Source organism: Euwallacea fornicatus, chromosome 7, assembly GCF_040115645.1.
Source record: "Euwallacea fornicatus isolate EFF26 chromosome 7, ASM4011564v1, whole genome shotgun sequence".
Lineage (NCBI taxonomy): Eukaryota > Metazoa > Arthropoda > Insecta > Coleoptera > Curculionidae > Euwallacea > Euwallacea fornicatus.
The window spans coordinates 3,602,477-3,621,814 of NC_089547.1; the positions used below are offsets into that span (position 1 = coordinate 3,602,477).

Sequence of the window (19,338 nt, forward strand, 5' to 3'; positions counted from 1 at the left end):
TTATCGTGGCTTAGCAGCTCTATTCATTATACCCCTGACGCTGTTTATCATGATCCTAATCACCATGTTTCCAATGCTCCTTGTATGCGGCAATTTCCTCAAATTCATATCTTCCACGTGGACCCTGCGGCTTGCGATCCAGATGCTTGAGCCGCACTCGATTTGCATAAATTTCACGCCTAAGTTGGCATTACTCCACGGAATCAACCCTTCAGGGGCCGAAGGGTGAGAATGACCGTGGGGCCGTTTAATGTTATTTTTTTTTAATTACTGACATATTTGGGTTTCAGAATTCGGGATGGGAGCGATTCGTATGGCTGATAAATCGATGTGTGTGATTTTTAGAAACATGTCCTGGTTCCATTTCCCAGGGTGTTTCCGCGAAATTTCCGAAACTGCCTGAAGCGTTTTTCCCTTTTAGCTCGGGATAATAAACGAGCCGAACTAATGACTTAACAGGAAAATCGCGATCGACAATTTTCTTTAAGCGATACAGGTAACAAAAAAAGATTGATAACCCATCGAAAGGTAATCTGCACCCTTCCAAGTTTAAATCGCTCCTATTTGTAAAGGAAAATTGATAATCCACCCTCTTGTTCCTTTTTCTTTGCACTACGTTTGCCATATCCGGGCGATTATAGATATAAGAAAATTTAGCCTAAGGCAAACTATTGTTCATTTTTCTTTTCCGGGGCTCTATTTCAGCCCTGGATCTCTTGCCTTCTTTCAATTTCGTGTTCCAACCTCGCGTGTAAGAGGTAATTCGTGTGAATTCGGCCAGAAGTTTTGAAGAAAAATGGTGTTTCTGGGGTCCGTAAATGATTTTATAAATACTCCGTTTGTTTTGCTTAGATCTTGATATATTGATTCCAATTACCGGCCCTTTTTAGGGCAACAAATATGGCAGTGGAAATTTCATTAGGAACTCTCAGACAATGACAGAAAATTAATTATCTTAAAATTTTGCCCACATCCTCAGCCACACATACAAACTGCCAAAACTATGAATCAGATAAAGGGCAACTTTCCGGAATTACTCGACCTAAAATACGGAATAGGTAGTCGAGATTCCAGATAGCAAAACAGGCAGACGTCCCTTTATTATTTTCGTTTTGGATAAACGGGTCCTCTTTTGGAATATTGTCGCGTACAGAGGACTAATTACTACATAAAACGCAAAGTTAATGTCGAATTTGTCCCTCTTAAGGGCGTTCCACTACCCCGTACACATCTGCTAGATCCAGAGATAACAATTTGAACTTGTATACGTGCGCGGGGGGGATCAAATTGATCATTTCGCTTATTTGGGGGCTATAGTGATATTTATTGGGAAAGTTTCGGTGATTAGAGAGTTTAGATTTAGAGACATGAAATTTAATATTACAACAAAGTTTATCGTACTTGAGCCTCCTTCGTTCGAGACACACACTAATGGCGCCCAAAATCCTGTTCAGTGCGTACTTTATTACCAATGAAAATCCCCGTTTCGAATTCAGCAACTGGGGCCGGATCTACTCTTTAACAACCTGGGGACGAAAGGATCTTCTCCGATCCCTGGAGAGAGGCAAAGGTCCGAGAGGACTACGAATCGCTACTGGTACGCGTCTCCTCCCGGTGGATTTGGGCTCTCCTCCTCTGTTGTATTTTCACGACATCACCTATCTCTTTGGGTCATTTAGGTGCTCTCGGATTTCTCGTCGCCCCTCGCGTAGTCGAGAATACTTCCTGGTGTCCTCGCGCCTCCTCATGCTCGATTTCCGTTCTTTTAAGTCGTGGCGCAACGCCACTCTTCCTCCTTCCAATCACATTGTCTACGCCCTTGTAATCCCGTATCCTGTTATTACCAATTCTGAAATATAGAGTGTAACGTGTTCTTTGGTTATTTTCATTTATTTTCTTATTCTCCTTTTAATTCTCCTAAACAAAGTCTGTTTCTAAGCACAAATTCGAAAGCAAACCAATTTCCTATCAACAAAAGTTTTTTCACTCTCTAAGTACTGTTTAATTAATTTTCTATTGCATTTTTTTATCAAATTAATATCTGTTTTTTTCCAAAAACTACGATAAGTTTTAAATTGCAATACGCCATTGAATCCATACAGTTTTGGAAAACCTTTCATTTGAGGATTCGCTCGTACTCAATTTCAGTTTAAAAAATCGGCTATTTTACGCCACCGGTGACGTGAGCAACGTTTAAATAAATAATCAACCGTCAAAATGCAGTATTTTTTACCCTATTTAGTGTTGCTTTTGAATATTTTAAAAAATAGTAATTTGGGAGAAAATTCCCGGTTAGAGCCGCACGTTACGTATGGGGTGGTCGCCGAGGTGGGTTTTACCTCTAATCGTGTAAAAATTACACCTGAAACGTTACGTGACGTAAGACAACGCTGTTAACACTTTTTTCCATTTTATGGGCATAAATGGTGGTCATTTCCCGCATTTAATAAATCGATCAGAAAAGTAATGTGAAGTCTTTTTATTTACCTATTTTTTATTATTATATACTACCTATATTTTATTATATACAGGGTGGTCATTTAGTGCGGTCTCGGAAGATATATACTATATTTATTTATACATGCCATTTGAAATAAGCAAGATATTCTAAATCGTAAGTGAGTAAGATGCAATCAGTACTTTTGCTCGCCCTGTACATAAAATTTCAAGAGAACTATTTTCAACTTGAAGGAGTATCTGTTGTTAAGACGCACCGGTCAAAAAACGATAATTCATTCATTCATTTCACGTAGAAAAATTTTTTTTCTTGGCCTTTGCATTTTTGCATTTCTTTAATTTGCTCAAGAAGTATTTGTTTTAGACTTATCGAGTGTTGTACCAACTTCTACTATTTTTTTATTCTAATTTCAAACGTTTAAAAAAATATATGGTGTTTGATTTAAAAAAACGTAAGTTTGCATTGTATCTTTTTTTTGCGCACCCCGTATAAATGACAATATTTTTGAAATATGCCTTATAAGGTCGCACATAGAAGTGTAAAAACAATTTTTCATCAAAACCATTAATAAAGCCGTAATCGTCCGAGGCGTTCTTATTGGACCACCCTGTATATATATATATATATATATATATATATTTTTTTTTTTTAAGAAAAAAATCACAGAGTCATAACTCTGTCAATTTGAAGGGCACAGCTCGCCTCCGTCAAAAGGATTCGGCGATATCTCACATCTAAAGGTCTTCCTCCTCTCATTTTCAAGTCTGCAGCCGTTATGGCGGTAAATTCATTATTAACTAGAAGCATTTTTTCCCCCACAGACTTTGACAAGCTGTCATATCAAGAGAGGTGGTGACAGTGGCTTCAAACTTCGAAGGTATAATCGGGGTGCAACTACCTCTAAAATGACGTATCGCTCGACGCCCCTTCCCCTTCGGGTGCTGAAACCGAAGGGTTGAAATACAGTAAAAAGTTGTCGCCGTCGGAGCAGAAATCGTTCGAACGTTTTTACATACTTTCATTTTGAACGCTGAAAATCGAATTGCAAAGTTTCCGTTGTTCCACCCTGTATGTTAGCCCCGGTTTAAAGGTGATGTACACATGCATAAGAAATCCGACCTAAATCCTGGAAAACATCCAGGGAAGTCAACTGTGCTAGCACCGTCCTTACGTATCCCGGACCAACGCAACAACCCTATTACCTCCCTCCACAGCATTTTGCTGGAGCTATTAAATTCCTAAGATATTAATTGATAATCGCGGAAGGCATTACACTCCTAGATTAGGGAAGTACGGGGCGAAAGGACGGAGGAAGATAATTTCCCTTTCCTCATCAACAAGGGATATTTTATAGAGATTGAATTTGCACCGTCTATTGCAACGTTTTTAATTAAAATACTAGATAGCTTTTAAATTGAGAAGGGCCGTTTTGGTTTTTTCATAGTCCGTGGAACAAGATAAGGTGAGATAGTCAATTATGGAGATAATAGTTTTAGAGCTCGTTACGAAAATAGCCTTGAGGTGGGCGATTTGCATCTTTAGCCGTATCGAGCGGTTTAAGCAATTTCAGCTCCAAAAGCATCAAATATAAGGAAAATTTGCTCCGACGGTAATAAATGGCAGCCGATAGGCCCCAGCCACTCACCACACTGGGCAAAGACAATGAGCATTATAAGTAATATTGTCCCGGCATATCTAAACCTCCCTGGGCAGGAATAGAGGATGTCGTGCACAATATAGAGCGACATGGCGTTAATAATTAAAGTATAATGCGTGATGCTAATAAGGCTCTAGTGGGCATCAGTAGCGTCATCGTGTGGTGAGAGATAAAGTGGACTCGTGGGAAATAAATTTTAGTTGGTCTACGGTTTCAATCGTTCACGAAACTTTCAAGGAAGCTCCGCGGCTCCCTCTCAGGAAAGTCCAGTTTAACCGTTCTGCACGAAGCCCACCAAACTGACCACTCCACGAACCATATCACTTGCAGGCTGCGGGGTGCCTACACATTAATATGCGTAACCAAAATTGAATTATTTGCTTAGGGCGCACTCTCTTGTGTCTCGTGTAATATGGTTAATAGAACAACGGCTGTCTAGTCCATAATGTTTGCATCAGATCATTGATCGATGTAGCCATCAAGTAGGGATACTCTAAATTATTGATGCGAAGTAATTGGATGAGGTTCAGAGATTTTCCAGATACGCCTATGGAAGATGGCAATGATGGGATTACCCGTTGGATCAATACAGATTAAGAAAATTTAGATGTCGGAACAATGGAGGACTTGCAGGACAGAGATGTGGGCAGAGGCTCGTCTCTAGCATCGGCTCGCCGCGATCGATCCGAAGAATACTGCTAAAGTGGCCGAAGAGTGGCTTCGAGCTGAACAAGTGCCTGTTACGAAATGGCCAGCTCGGAGCCCGGATTTGAACCCCATTGAAAACATGTGGAAGCGATTGGAATGCGAAGGCGGGCATAAACGCCCACAAAAATTTACAAATAAGGATTCATTATTTGCTGTTCGGTGCCGAGCTTGGTGTGAAACTTCCCGAGAACCTTGTTAGAGTCGATGCTCTGGAGATAGGCAGAGGTGATAGAGAACAAAGGATTTGCGACTAAAGACGAAAATAACTTTTTGTTTCGTTAATTTTCACGAAAGTCCCTCCACTTGTGTCCTCTAAAAAAATTTATTTATTTATTTTGATTAATAAAGACCTTCAATTGCTCATTTGTTCGTGCATAGTTTAAAGAGTGATCTGCATACCCATCAAAAATTCTGATTAAGGATTATTATGCGCAAGAAAGATAATTCAAAAGTTTCCCCACGTTTGGCCGGCAATGCATGTTCGCACCCTATCCCCCCCCCCCTCGTGCTGCCCCCGTTCCGAATGAAACTTCCGCTTCTAGGGCCTCTTCATAATCGCCATGTGGTTTCTGTTCAAAAAATTGTTTCCACGTTTATGTCCCCCCGGGCCCTTTACTTGCTCACGTTCCATCTTAAAATTGCCCCAAGTCCAATCAAATCAAGTAAAACGCCTCCAAAGCACAATACCTCTATTACGGCGCATCCCCGGGTAAGCTGCCCATAGCTAACCCAAAACAGCGGCATCTATTATTTAGGAAATAATAAAGTTGTATATCTCAGTGAAACACTCGTCTGCACTCTTGGAAATGACTTTCCCAATGTTCAAATGAGCACCATAAAACACGACAAACTGTGTGTAAAATGCGATAAAAGAATAAGATACACAGAGAAGAAAAAGCGGAGGAAATCGAGCCATGGAAATAACATATGAGTTTTTATAGATATACTTTGTTTCTTTACGACTACCATACTTAGAAGGGTGGAAAAATAATGGGGTTACTCAAGCTTCATAAGGCACTCGGGTTTGATTGATGTTGTCAGTCCTCTAGGGGAATATTAACATAAAATAGAGCGTTATTCACATGAATATGAAATGTTGTATGAAAAAATTGAGATAATGGGAGTCACTGCGCCTCTGGTTTTTTGCAAATCTGGCCGAAGCTCGACCAGGAGGAGAACGCTTCTGCTTCAATATCATGCAAAATCATTCGCGCACTTTGCCCCCGGAACCGTCCAGAAACCTAAAAGTATCTTTATTAACTGCCATACGTGCTTCCACAAGCCCGTCTATTGGAAAATGCCTGTACGCCTCTGTTTTTGTGCGGATGTAGCGGTAACTTTCGGACGAAATTTCATTTTAAATCAATGGCGTAGCACGCCCGAAAGAGCCGCTGAAAATGTTTGAACATCGGCGTGTTAACTGATGCTCTTTGAGGATTTAATTGCTCTGAAGATCAGAGACCCAACGCCTCTGATTTTTTCTAAGTTGAGTAGTCAGTTGAAGAGTCAACTCCTGTGATTTTGCATAAATAAAATCATAATTTTCCAAGTGGATGGAGAAATCGCCCCTCCCCTCCCTTCTGTCTTTCTCTCTCTCTCTCTCTCTCTGACTCGGCGTCTGATAAATTCATTGGCGTAGTTTATCTGCAAGGGCAGCTAATAATTCTCGAAACTGCATGTGTTAACTGGTTTTGGCTTATGTATTAATTAAACAATTGATTTCTTGAAAAATGTGTGTCGCTACGCCTCTGACTTTGCAAGAATAAAATCGCCGGTTTCAAAATACGATGAGCCACTTTATCCCCCCCATGTAAAGTTCTTGTCGTAGCATGCCTGTAAACCCAACCAAAATACCCTTGAAAATCAACACGTTCAATCACATACTTTTTCAAACCTCCAATATAAAGGCAGGCAAGAGAGCACTCTTTGAATGAAATACAATCAAATCAGTGGCGGGGGTTGCAGAATAATAATTAAAGATTGATGTTCGTTTCCAGTGCTTCGAGACGAATTCCGATTAGAGCCACAAAATGGTAGAGTGGCCGCCGGCGAAGACGTCGTCATGGAGTGCGCCCCCCCTCGGGGTACTCCAGAGCCTCAGGTGTCCTGGAGAAAAGACGGACAAACATTGGAACTGGGCGCTAGACTGAAGCTTGTGGACGGCTTCAATTTAGCCATTACCGACTCCAAACCATCGGACGATGGCAGATATCAGTGTGTAGCTAAAAACACTGCCGGTATCCGAGAGAGCGCTGTCGCAATCCTCAAAGTCTTTGGTAAGACCTGTATTTCCACGAAAATGTATTAATACCCTTCTCTGGTTTTTCGGTAGTTAAACCCTTCATGATAAGACCTCCAGAAGACATAGTGGCCCTAGTAGGTTCTACAGTGGAGTTTCCATGTAATGTTGGAGGGGACCCAATACCAGATGTCTTGTGGAGAAGACAAGCTGCGGGTGGAACAATGCCTCTAGGAAGGGTGAGAGTTCTGGAAGACCGCACTCTTCGTCTGGAAGATTGCACCCTTCTGGATCAAGGCAGATACACTTGCGATGGAGACAACTTCGCAGGAGCAATATCGGCCAGTGCTTTCCTCACAGTTCACGCACCTCCAACTTTCTCCGCCAGACCTTTGGCCCAGACTATTGAAAGCGGCCAGCAAGTCTCCTTTCACTGCCACGTGACTGGAAGCCCTAAGCCCTTAATTTTTTGGTCGCTAGAAGGAGACAGGACTTTGATCTATCCAAGTTCCCCTTCGGGGAATTACGAGGTTTTTACTTCTAGTGATGGGCAGTCGACTTTGATGCTCAAAAATGCTCAAGTGCAGAATTCTGGGACTGTCATTATTTGCTCGGCTGTTAATGAAGCCGGTTCCGTGTCTACTCGTACAAGACTAACCGTGACTTCCAAAGAAGACAGGCCCCCTCCAGTTATCATACGGGGACCTAGTAATCAAACTCTACCTATACATTCTGTAGCTTATTTGATATGTGAAGCTAGTGGAACCCCAAAACCTGTGATTTCGTGGTATAAAGAAGGCGTTCCAGTGTCTCCTTCCAATAGGATAAATATGACAAATCCTGGCCAAGTGGAAGTTTATAACCTAGATAAAGATGACTCTGGAGCTTATACGTGCGTGGCATCGTCCAAGAACGGAAAAGCTACCTGGACCGGTCATCTGTTAGTGGATAACCCCAAAAACCCCAATATAAATTTCTTCAAAGCTCCAGAATCTGCGATGGTTCCGGGCCCACCCAGTAGGCCTCACGCTTTGAACCAGTCAGAAGGTAGCGTTACCATCACTTGGGGTCAAAACAATAAAATTGGGTCTTCAAGTCTCCTTGGCTACCAAGTAGAACTCTTTGGAAGAGAGGAGGGGGTAACCCCTACATGGACTATTGTTGCCAGAAGAGTTCCTGGACCTACATTCACCCAGCATCTACTAACTGCAGGAGTACCATATACCTTCCTGATACGAGCTGAGAATTCACATGGTCTAGGACCTCCATCACCTTTCTCAGAGCCTATTATAGTTGGGCCGGATTTGGGTCAGAATTGGGGCAATCCTGAGGTCACAATTCTAAGTGAAGCTAGAGCCAGCCTAGTGACCTCACCCAAAATAGTCCGTTTAACAGATGCCATTCCCATATCTTCCAGTTCAGTGAAGCTCGCTTGGGAAGTAACAGAATCCACTTATGTAGAAGGATTATACATCTACTGCGTGTCTGTAGATGAGTCCCCAGATGTCGCTAGAAGCTACAGCATGCTCACAGTACTACATACTGGAGCTTCCAGTACCTTTACTGTAACCAACCTGGATAAATGGACGAAATATGAGTTCTTCTTGATACCTTTTTATAAAGCTATAGAAGGGCAACCTTCGAATTCTAAAGTCGTGAGGACTCTGGAAGATGGTTAGCTACTACTGCTTTTCAGAGATATTTTATTTTTAATTAAAATTGTTTTTAGTGCCCTCCGAGCCACCAACTGGCATGGAAGCTCTTCTACTCAACTCGACAGCAGTGAGACTGAAATGGAAAGCTCCTTCTCCAGGAAGTCTTAATGGAGAACTGGAGACTTATAAGTTGGACGTGAAGAGCAATGATTCAGCGCTTCCTACCATCATAAATGTGGGGCCTTCTGCAATTTTTTTATTAGGAAATTTGTCTTCTGGGGTGGTGTATTATGTGAAAGTAGCTGCCAGTACCAGGGCCGGAGTTGGCCCTTACAGTCCGGCCTCTACTTTGAGGCTGGATCCCACTTCCAGGGTCATGGATAGTAGCATGCAAAGGTCAGACACTTTTCAGATATCTTTTATATTATGAGTTATAATGTGCTAACCGAACGAAACGTTCGAAGAGAGTTTTAGCATTAAATTTTATACTAAAACTCTCTTTATTTTAGAATGCTTTACCGCTTTAATACGTTTTTTATAGTAAATTCTTGTCTAAAAATCTGGTGAACTAGTAAAGTGAGTTTCAGATTAGATCCCAAAATCATTTGATAGGCACATTTCTTGTGAGCAAGATTTAACACGTATACTTACAGGCCCATTGGTCCGGACATGCAATCCGACAACTTCGTCACCGAAACTTGGTTCATGGCCCTTCTCATCAGCATGATCCTAGTAATGCTAGTGCTCTTCGGAGCCATGTTCTTCGTGCGACGCCGACAGCTTCTGTCCAAGAAGACCATGACTCCTTCCAGAACCAACGGCGGCGTACTCAGCACTCCCCTAGCTACCAAGCAAGAAGTGCCCTTATGGCTAGACAAAGACATTCCTGACTACGCAACAACCTTCCCTGAATACTCCAAACTCACACCAAACCAGGAGTACTCCCAAAGGAACGAGTATGCCAATGGAAGCCTTCCTCAGAGCAATGGGAATCTCCTAAATGGGAACATCAACCTTCATACAAATCCCTTGCATTTTAAAGAGCAATACAGTACCAGACCTGATAAGCTGGAGTATGCCGGCTCGGAAAATGGGTACCATAGCGGGAGGAAGTACAATGAGTACAACTTACTGCAGGTGCAGGAGTATGCCAGTCCTAATGTGGGAAATGATAGAGCGTCGCAGATTGCGGATTACGCGGAAGTTGATGCCACTTTGGCTAATAATAACGATGGAAGTTCTTCTCCAGCACCATATGCTACGACCACTCTAGTGACTGGAAGCAGGCGACTTGTAAGTATCGAAGAGAAAATTTGCTTGTCATTTCGTATTTCATAAGGGGTTACTGGTTGCTGTAAGTCTTTTCATCATCATGGCGAATTCTAAATTTGGTCTCGAGCAATGGACGTCCTTGAGATTATTATCACCTTCTTACCTCAATTTTCTTGATATTCGGATAATCCGAACTCTTCTTTTCAGCTGTGGAACTCGTCCGCGCTCTCCACCACCGACGACGAATCACCGTACCCGGCCTCGAACGGGGGTTACTACAACAGAAAAGTGTACTCAGACTCATACTTCGCGCCAGCTCACACCTTGCGCAGGCCCAAGAAGGACCAGCACAGCAGGAAGAATTCCCAGGAAAGCAACCCTCCTGACCTAGTCTCGCCCAATTCCAGCCATGGACAACCGGTTTATGCCAGAGTAGGACCTCCAGCTTTGTCCTGGAGAAACGGTTCTCCGGGACTGAGCAGCTTTAGCCCAAGTGCCACCAGACATGTGTACCATGGCTCTTCCAAAAGTGAACCTGGGAATATGTTGTAAATTAGGTACGCTAATTTACTGTGATCTTTTTAATGGAAAAATGAGTTTTTTATTTGATGGTCCTGTGGGATGATTTGAACTAGCACTTTTTTGTTTTTCCAAGGCTTTTTAGGGGAATGATTCGACCTACAATAGGTAAATGAAATGTATATTTGTTGTGTACATATTCGGATCTTAAGCTAAGTTTACGAAACATTGTGATACTGTACACTGATCGCATCTATCTCAATTGGTGGGTCCCTTTCTTTATTATTGAGGAGGTGTTCTTGGAATGTACATATCTAAGATTTGTGTTCTACTATTGATTTTTTAGATGCCCAATATTCACGTCATATATGGAAACTTACGTGGCTCCTGAAAATTCATTAGAAGTTGTAGTTCTAAGGCCTACCGTTATACAGTGAACCTATAGTATAGAATTAAAATTGTGTACGAGTTCATGCAGCTTTAAAAAGTACTTAATATATCGTTGTTCAAATAAATGAGGTATACAGGGTCCACGCACATGTAGACGCTGCGATTCGCTCGAGACAGGCTTTAAAGAGCTTTACTTCTTTACAGACATTCATGACCTATAAATCCTCAATTTTCCCGACTGCAAATAAACGTTTGAAGTTTTCTCCAATTTGGGTTCCTTGAAAAGAAATTTCCATCCAAATTTCCCTTTTTTCCACCAATTGCCGGCTATCGGTTTTTCACATCGTCTGTTTTAGGAAAATGCCACGATTTCAATAAGGCACATTCTCGGGTTTCTCTGGCGCACTTAAGAGAAAATGCGAGTTGCAAAACCGATAGTTCAGATGATCAATCAACTCACAAGAGCAACAATGGTTATTTAACTAAACAGAAACTTGTCATGGTCAAATAAATCGACCTCTCAATTTCCTGGGTATCTGGTGAATTTCTACCAGGGTTTTCCTCTTAACGAAATCATAACTTCGGCGTCAGTTTAAATTCGGTTAGTTCGGTTACATTTGATATTCAAATTCAATATTTCGTGACGTAAAAGGTTTTTTTTGGAAATTGTACAGGTTTGTCTTAAAAACATTAGCAAAAACGGTTAAACATTTTCCGCAATTTTCCGTCACACCTTTTGCCATGAAAAAAAATCCACGGGATAATGTTTTTTCAAGAGTGTTAGGAGCTTTCGTGGAGGCTTTTGACGACTCCTTATCGTCACACAATCAAGACAAATGGTATTTCCATCAATGTTCTATTCTCTTTCATTAACACGCCCCTGTGAATAAATGTTCGCCACAGGAAACCACTCTTTAGAGCCCTCTCACTTGGAATTTTTCCTCAAAATAAGCAAGTTGGGTTTTTATTACTGGTGATTCACCCAAGACATTGTCAGTTTGTGAGTCTGAGGTTCGAAAACGCGTGGAACGCTCTGACACTCCATCTTCTCAATCGCAGAGGAATCGTCGTTCCAAGAGTCCAAGTTGGGGTGAGTGATTGGGATTTGCCCGTTGGCGCCAAATTAATCGGATTAAGCCGGACAGTCCGCGGGGTCAGTCCATTTTTCTCCTCCTGACAAAATGGCGGGCGAAAACAAAAGTGGCTTATTACACGACACGGGACGTTGAGCCTCGCGTCCAATGCTTGGGCAGTAAGCTTGGTGCTTCACGGCCTGTTTTAGGCCGTTAAAGGCCACTTTTGTACAATCCAAATTGCAAATTTATCGAAAAATCACCTCAGTTAGTGTCTTTATTTACTACCGTTCGCTCTGCCTCAGTGCATCATCTTGCTCCGTTAAGAATGAGATATTTCTACATCACGGTTCATTATAGCTTACCACCTAGCATCGACTGCATTACCTACATAAATTGAATATATCGCCGCTGGTAAGTTACGTGACTAAACCATCGCAAAAACCACCAGCTATTCATCCTTACCGCGTTTTCGTATTTCGAGCAAATATCGAAAAGTAAACGTGCATTACTTCTCGAGCCGTGAATTGTCATTCCACATAAAATTGATGACGATAACATGCTAAAACTGTATTGCAAAAACGTTTTTTCCATGAGCAATAACACTTCAAAATGTATACGTAATTGCTGTTAAAATGATAATCAGCTAAAGGTAGCTGGCGAGTTTATATTGTGACCTCGGACTAATATGTACGCGTAAAAAAATTGTAAAATATTCAGAAAATTCGTTTTTAAAGCTGCAAGAACCCGACTTATAGCATTTGTGTAAATAGCTGTAACCCTTAGGTTTTTGGGTTATCACGTACGTTGCTATTAACATCCCAAAGCTGTGGTGTACGATAAATCTCGGTTAGAGAGATGTTTAGGAATTTTAAGTGTTACGAACTTAGATAAAGACTGATTTATAGTAGCTCTGCTCCAACGGGACAGGAAACCGATTCCGTCTTGTCAGATACCGGCGGGAGTGTGCGTCGGACCAGACCGCCGTACCTACTGCGCACGCGTCTGACGGTTAGGACTTGGTCTTCTCCTTGTTAAAACAAACGCAATCCTCACTTACTAAGTTTACAATAATCTTACTCAGATGGCTCAAGTCATTCGATACTTTATGTATCCAATCAATCTTCCCATTTGGTTACTTTATGCTAGCCCTAGATGTAGTCTAATAGTCATAGACGTTATTATACCTCGAAAAATGGTACATATTCCTGCAGACTACTAGTATATAGGCATAATCTGAAAGGCTTCGATGTAAAATATGCCACATATCAGCAGTTGTATATAACTTTTCTTACTATTAAATTTAACGAAAGAATAATAATCTCATCCCTCCTTAGGTTTAAAATGAGCTATAATCTGTACAGTTTTCATGTTTTTCATGTGTAAAATAGGGTTGGGAGGTAAGCTTAAGACAGTTATCCTCAAGTATTCTTCATATCTTAAGGCATTTGGTTTCGTAGCAAATAGCGGAATTTAATCATCTGAATGGGTTCATCTTTCTGAAGGCATAATTTATTCCGTTTCAGTCTTCCTATCACTCAGTACGTAATCTTGAATAAATAGCTATGTAGGTATTGCCCACGTTGTGCTCATATTTTTATAATTATGTGCCATCTACTATGTTATACAATGTACAGTATTTAACAATTAAATAAGGTTTATAAATTATCAGGTGTATGTTTTCATCGCCCAAACCTGTGCGAGCTCTGGTGTTGCCTGCTGTGGCAGGTAGGCAAGATCTGCCACCGTTCAGTTCCTGGTAGTTCGGGTTCTACCAGAGATCACTCAGTTTAGGAGATTTTATCGTTCACGCAAAAGTAGGTACGACAAAATTTTTTCCGGGCCGAAAGTCTGAAATTCCCCCCTACCCTCCAAAGGCCACTTTCGGCGTGAAACAATTTCGCCACCGGTCTTCGAAAAACCCGAATGTTGTCGAACAGCAATGAAAGCTCATAGTCATGCACTGGATGTGTGATTTCTCACTGAAGGGGCAGTCAGTAAGCAGAGAATCAAAAAACTGTTTTTCTGTGCATTTCCATGTTCGCCAAGAATTGCAGCTCGATCTGTTCAGGACTTAAACATGGAGGGAGATGGTGGTCCAAAACTGAAGAATAAACGTTTTACTTCTAACTCGAGCCAAACGAACAAATTTCTTAAAATACAACCTGGTCGCATGGATCAAGTTAGCATACACGTTTGCCTGCAAGGTACCCGATTTGTAGCTGAAACACTTTCTCAACACCATCAGCACAAATACAAATGTAGATAAATTGCGCGTCTGGAAGACAGTTTTCTATGGATGCCCAGAAATTAGCCCATTTTTATGGTACCTGTGGTCAAACTACCCTCCAGCTCGAACCCCTATTGCGGGCAATATCCAGAAGAGTTACTCAGTAAAGGCAAAACCTTTCGAATTCCATGGAAATAGTCTTTCATATAAAATCTTGTCTTGACTGTTTATTCAATGCTCACTCTCCCTTGGACCTTCGATAGGTCTGGTTGTAGGTTGTTGCTGTAGGTCTTCGGTAGGAAGTTTATGTTCAAGTTTTTCGAGAAACATGTGGAAAAAACACAAAGTTTCCTGATGTTCAAAATCCAGAATATTTAAGATGTTGTAGACCTGTCTTTGTATCCTCTTTCTGCAAACCGCCTCGTGAAGTTTCTACAATCTCCATATTTTTGCTTTTGATTAATCGTCATCCACTCCCTTACGTTATCAATTTGAACTGTTGTTATCCAGTGTTAGATCCGTTTAAAAGAAATGTGAGGGAAGAACTTCTTAAAACTCATATCTTCATCCTCGTTGTTAAAAGATTAGAGGAAATCTTCAGTGGTAAAGAGGAGATCCCTTGATGGCTCCTTGATAAGCATTTTGAGTACCTCCGAAAGGACCAAGACATTCTCTCTCGAATGAGGGGGCAGATATTGGTCTAAAACTATACTTAGTTTCACCTTCTTTAGTACTAATAAGTATATGCTACGTCAACAATGTCCTAAGGCCAGTATTAGTGTTGTTCATGCAGATTTTACTAAATGGTATTTTCCAACAAGATAATGCAAGGCCATGTACCACGAACATTACTTGAAGGTACCTGGAACAAGCACAATTGGAAATGGCTTGGCCTGCCCGATCACCACACCTATCACCTATCGAACTTCTTTGGGACATGATGAGTCGTCATCCTCGAAATTTACCGAGGTCTTCAAACAATTTAGATGACTTATGACATGTTTTTTTTTTTTTAATGAATCACTGGTCATGTGATACTCTGTTATGAAGTATTATTTTGCCAAAATTACAAGGCTTTCTTATCATTACTGTGCGATGCATTTCAAATGATTATGAGTGTATTTCCAGGTCAAGATAGGGTAGTGGCAGGACGATTTAGGAAACAGAACTGAAGTGGATATTTCGTGCGGTAAGGTGTGACTTTCCGCACTCATTAAGTAATCACCTCGCTACTTTAGTAAAATTCATTTTCGAGCACCGACATCATGAGAGTACCTCTTCTCGTGACGCGACGTGGGACTTCGTGGGGCATTTATGACAATGAAAAATTTGCCATCATAATTTCCATTAGCGCGTTTTTGGACTCGGCAACGACTGCTGCTAAGGAGCGTTGCAGTTAAGCGTGGTTGGTTAGTCACAAGAGTGCCTGTCCCGAATTAAATTATATAACACGCCTTTTAATGGCTAATAATTAGGTTAGGCGTTGCTTTAATTGTGGGATGAAATAGATGAGTATTTATAATGAAAGAGACGGATTTACTCACTTTAATCTCACTTCTTCCATCGAACGCGCCTGGACACCAGATATCCTCCTTCGGAAGTAATTAGAGCAGGTTTCACTGGGTACCATTTTCGGTGTTTTTGCATTTGGTACACGTGGTAAATCCGATACTATTCATGTTCAACCCGAGAAAATTCTAAACGTGTACTAAATAAAGATCACCTGTGGACTTAAAGCACCTATTGTGTTCACACTCTCGACTACACGAGTAATAAAAATTTTATAATCTGATACTGTTAATCGCCTCTTTAAAAAATCTCCAAGGATATTTTTAATTTCATCTCAAGGTTCCAGGTAATTCACACAATAACACGATTCGACTAAATCCCTCACCAAGCACTCGCGGGATAATTTTGGAGTGTCGCACTCAGCGTTTCCCTTTGGGGGGAATAATTAAATGGTTTCTTTACAAGTAGAACCTTTTGACTAATTAACGATTATTTTTTTTAATTAATAAAATCACGTCACCAAGGTGTAGTACCTGCTCGTAAATTACGTAATTAGTAAATATCGTAAAAGCCAATGGCGCCCAGATAAGATAAACGATTTCAATGCTGCAAAGGCAAAACATTTTCTGAAGGGGCAAACAGGACCGTTCCTGCCGAAAGTGGTTTATTTCGTGAAATCCAAAAAAAGCAATAGTAGCGCGATTGCAGGGGAAGTGGAACGCTTCTCCACTCCTACCACTTCTGAGATATTGCGACCACTTCAATCTTCAGAACAACCCCAAATCGAAAAATTCTCCATTACTCCAAACCCGATCTTTCTCCATATGCCCCAAAATAATGGACTTACCTTCGGTATGAGGAACCACTCTCCGTTGAGGCAGTTACCACTAAAATGGCTGCATGAACTATAGCGACTATTGCTATGACAAACGGTATCAGCTCGTCCATATTTTACATTTAAAAATAATTCAAATTCAAATTACATAGTCTTTCCCTTTCTAACCAAATGGAAAAGCTTCAAGAAAAAAGAAGAGACCTCGTTAAAATACCGGGCATGTCATACCTTCACTGGGTGATAAAGTTATCAGCTTTTGTGATAATGAGCGAAGTAATGTCGCTTTATTATTAACAGTTTTTTTTTGGTTTTACATGCACCTCAGGTTTTTATCGTTCCATGTGCAATGAACTAGTTGAGGTAGAACGAAAGTTTATGTGACTTTGAAAGTAAATTACATAGGTATTACCTACAAGGTGAAGTTAAATAAGAAGTTCCCTTTTAACACAATATAGACCTCAAAAAAACTAAGCTAATTCTTTATGTGACATTTTTTCGAAATCTTAAAAATAACCGGAATATGCGCGTACGAAACCACTGAGATGGCCCGCGAGATCGCCAGACCTAAATCCATGTGATTTTTATCTGTGGAGGTTATAAGAAAGGTTTGGTGTTTACGACTGAAATTAACACAGTGGCAGAGTTGCCTGAACGAATAGAAAACGCCGCAAAAATAATTCGAGCACAAAGATCTCTTCTAAAACCATATAATTTGTGACAATGATGACGATTTCGACTACCTTTTAGAGCCAGTCCCGGAGTGAATAATATTTAAAGGTTTTTTCATTTATTCAAACTTTAGTACGAGCAAAATAACCAAAATTATTTTTGATATTTCGAAAAAATGTTTCATAAAGATTTTGCTTAATTTTTTGAGCTTTAGGTGGTGTTAAAAGGAATTTTTTTCTTAACATTCACCCTGTGTATTACGTGTCCTTGCCTTTTTTCCTGCATGAACGTTGATTGACCCATTGAAAATCCTGAGAGGACGACATAAAGGCTACTTCTCCACTGAAAATGATAAAATTATCCCCATGTCTGCAACACGAATTTCTAATGTTGCTCATTAAGCATAACGGCAAATTTGGCCATAGCACTGTAAATTTAATACCGCAAGCGACTGCTTTTCACACATTTCTCGACCATTTCAATTGACCACCCTCTATTTTATATTACTCCATCTCAGTGTACACCTGGGGGAAGTAGTAATAAGGCTGTGCCCATGGCAACCTTCCATTCTCCATGGCCCCCAGATAAGTACAAACACAACAATCAACGTGTTCGTGTCATTAGTTGCTGTACGAATAGGACTCATAAACAGAATGGTCATTGCCGAAGTGGAAGAAGTAATACTGAAGTACCGAAAAGAGGAAGAAAAAGTGGATAATATTTTAAAACTGGGGTAAGAGTTTCTGTGTGCATGAATAAGATAGTTTAAGCCGAGCTTATACAACGCATAACAAAGAAGTTCATATATTTCTACACTTTGCTTCTCATTTTGTTATGCTTTGTGCCGTATAAACCCAGCGTCGATCTACACGAAAATGTGGGATTTTACCAGAAATTGCTTCACTTATTTGCAATTTCTCATTTGAGTTTCCATCATGAACACTTTAATTATACGTAAAGGGATACTCCAATAGCAATAAAAAGTTCATTCGTGCCTTAAGCTTTATTCATCGAATAGTGTCCCTTTAGATAATCCTGCGAGAGTGATATTAAGTACGAGAAGAAATGAGGATGGTAGTTCTCTAATGATTGAAACGTTAAAACCCGAGTAAGATCTCGGTCGCCATTTTGACAGGAATTAATTACACGTTTAATAGTCTTTTTGATTTATGTTACAAACTTCAATCATTCACAGGAATCGTAAGGTAGCAGGCAAAAACACTTATGCCGAGGTAGTGCAAAGTCCGAAACTATCGCCTGATCAAGCCAAAGTGCGTAACAGACAAATTTTAAAGGTATGACCATTTTTGGTGAATGCGCTAGCTTAGTCTCTGTTAAACAATTTTATTGTTTCAGGAGCTTGAAACTGTAAAGGGTAACCTCAGGTCTAAATCGATTTTTAGCCCTACTGAACTGCAGTGGGAGAAAGTATGTGGAGTTTACCAGCAAAGCCCTTCGCTGCCTATTGAAACATGGCACTGCCACATGTCTGTTTTTGTATAAAACACAAATAAATGCGGATAAATATTGATAGTGTTTTCATCATATAGTGAAATTTAAATATATCTTTCAAATGCCAATATGCTGTACGTATAGTCTACAAATTGACTTGTCCAAGAACCATCAGAAGCTAAATATACCTCTTCGCACTTCTGTGTCCCTAATACCAAATATTAAATTTCATATGCGAATGCAGCAAATTGCCCAAGAACCGGTAGTAGGGAAATATACCTCTCCTTGCACTTCTGTATCCCTGATACGAAATGTTAAAACTTCAGTAAGATGCTCGAAAAATACCATAGACGACGACGGATCAGCATACAGGACAATTTTGAATTAAAAACTCAATTTCTCTTTTTTTATAATTATTTGAGTTCGACAATTGAAACGTACATGCTATATACATTTCAGGAACAGTTAATTCTTTTTGAATTTGACGGTTAGAACTATGAAATATTTGAAACGACAGTGCTTCGCGCGTACGTGACAAATATTGGGGGCACAAACGAAAAAGTAACCATTTATGAGCGGTCACGTGACATGATTCGGATGTATTGTGGGTTGCTTCAAATTTTACATGGCGCTATCTACGTGCCTCTATGTCAAGTATGACTCTATAGTTTC

At 40.5% G+C, this 19,338-nt stretch overlaps 2 protein-coding genes across 11 annotated transcripts in view; both read left to right on the plus strand.

Annotated features, from left to right (window-relative positions):
* The window catches only part of LOC136339857 (roundabout homolog 2-like), a 163,030-nt gene extending 149,391 nt beyond the window's left edge, over nucleotides 1–13,639 (plus strand). For all 5 annotated transcript variants that reach the window (XM_066283411.1, XM_066283409.1, XM_066283407.1 and 2 more), the window contains 5 exons: nucleotides 6,821–7,099; nucleotides 7,156–8,736; nucleotides 8,792–9,113; nucleotides 9,371–10,010; nucleotides 10,197–13,639. In XM_066283411.1, coding sequence (XP_066139508.1) covers nucleotides 6,821–7,099; nucleotides 7,156–8,736; nucleotides 8,792–9,113; nucleotides 9,371–10,010; nucleotides 10,197–10,541 — 3,167 coding nt within the window. In that variant the 3' untranslated portion in view covers nucleotides 10,542–13,639. The remainder of the gene's footprint in view (nucleotides 1–6,820; nucleotides 7,100–7,155; nucleotides 8,737–8,791; nucleotides 9,114–9,370; nucleotides 10,011–10,196) is intronic.
* A 1,673-nt stretch (nucleotides 13,640–15,312) lies between these two features.
* On the plus strand, nucleotides 15,313–18,743 carry LOC136339855 (uncharacterized). Of its 6 annotated transcripts, none has more exons than XM_066283404.1 (4): nucleotides 15,313–15,390; nucleotides 17,732–17,947; nucleotides 18,410–18,509; nucleotides 18,571–18,743. In XM_066283404.1, exons 2-4 carry the CDS (start codon nucleotides 17,868–17,870, stop codon nucleotides 18,715–18,717), a joined length of 327 nt encoding a protein of 108 aa, XP_066139501.1. In that variant the 5' UTR covers nucleotides 15,313–15,390; nucleotides 17,732–17,867; the 3' UTR covers nucleotides 18,718–18,743. The 6 variants fall into 6 exon arrangements, with proteins under 6 accessions (XP_066139501.1, XP_066139498.1, XP_066139497.1 ...); XM_066283401.1 differs by lacking the exon at nucleotides 15,313–15,390 and adding an exon at nucleotides 16,859–16,947; XM_066283400.1 differs by lacking the exon at nucleotides 15,313–15,390 and adding an exon at nucleotides 16,866–16,961.
* Nucleotides 18,744–19,338: the final 595 nt, after the last annotated feature.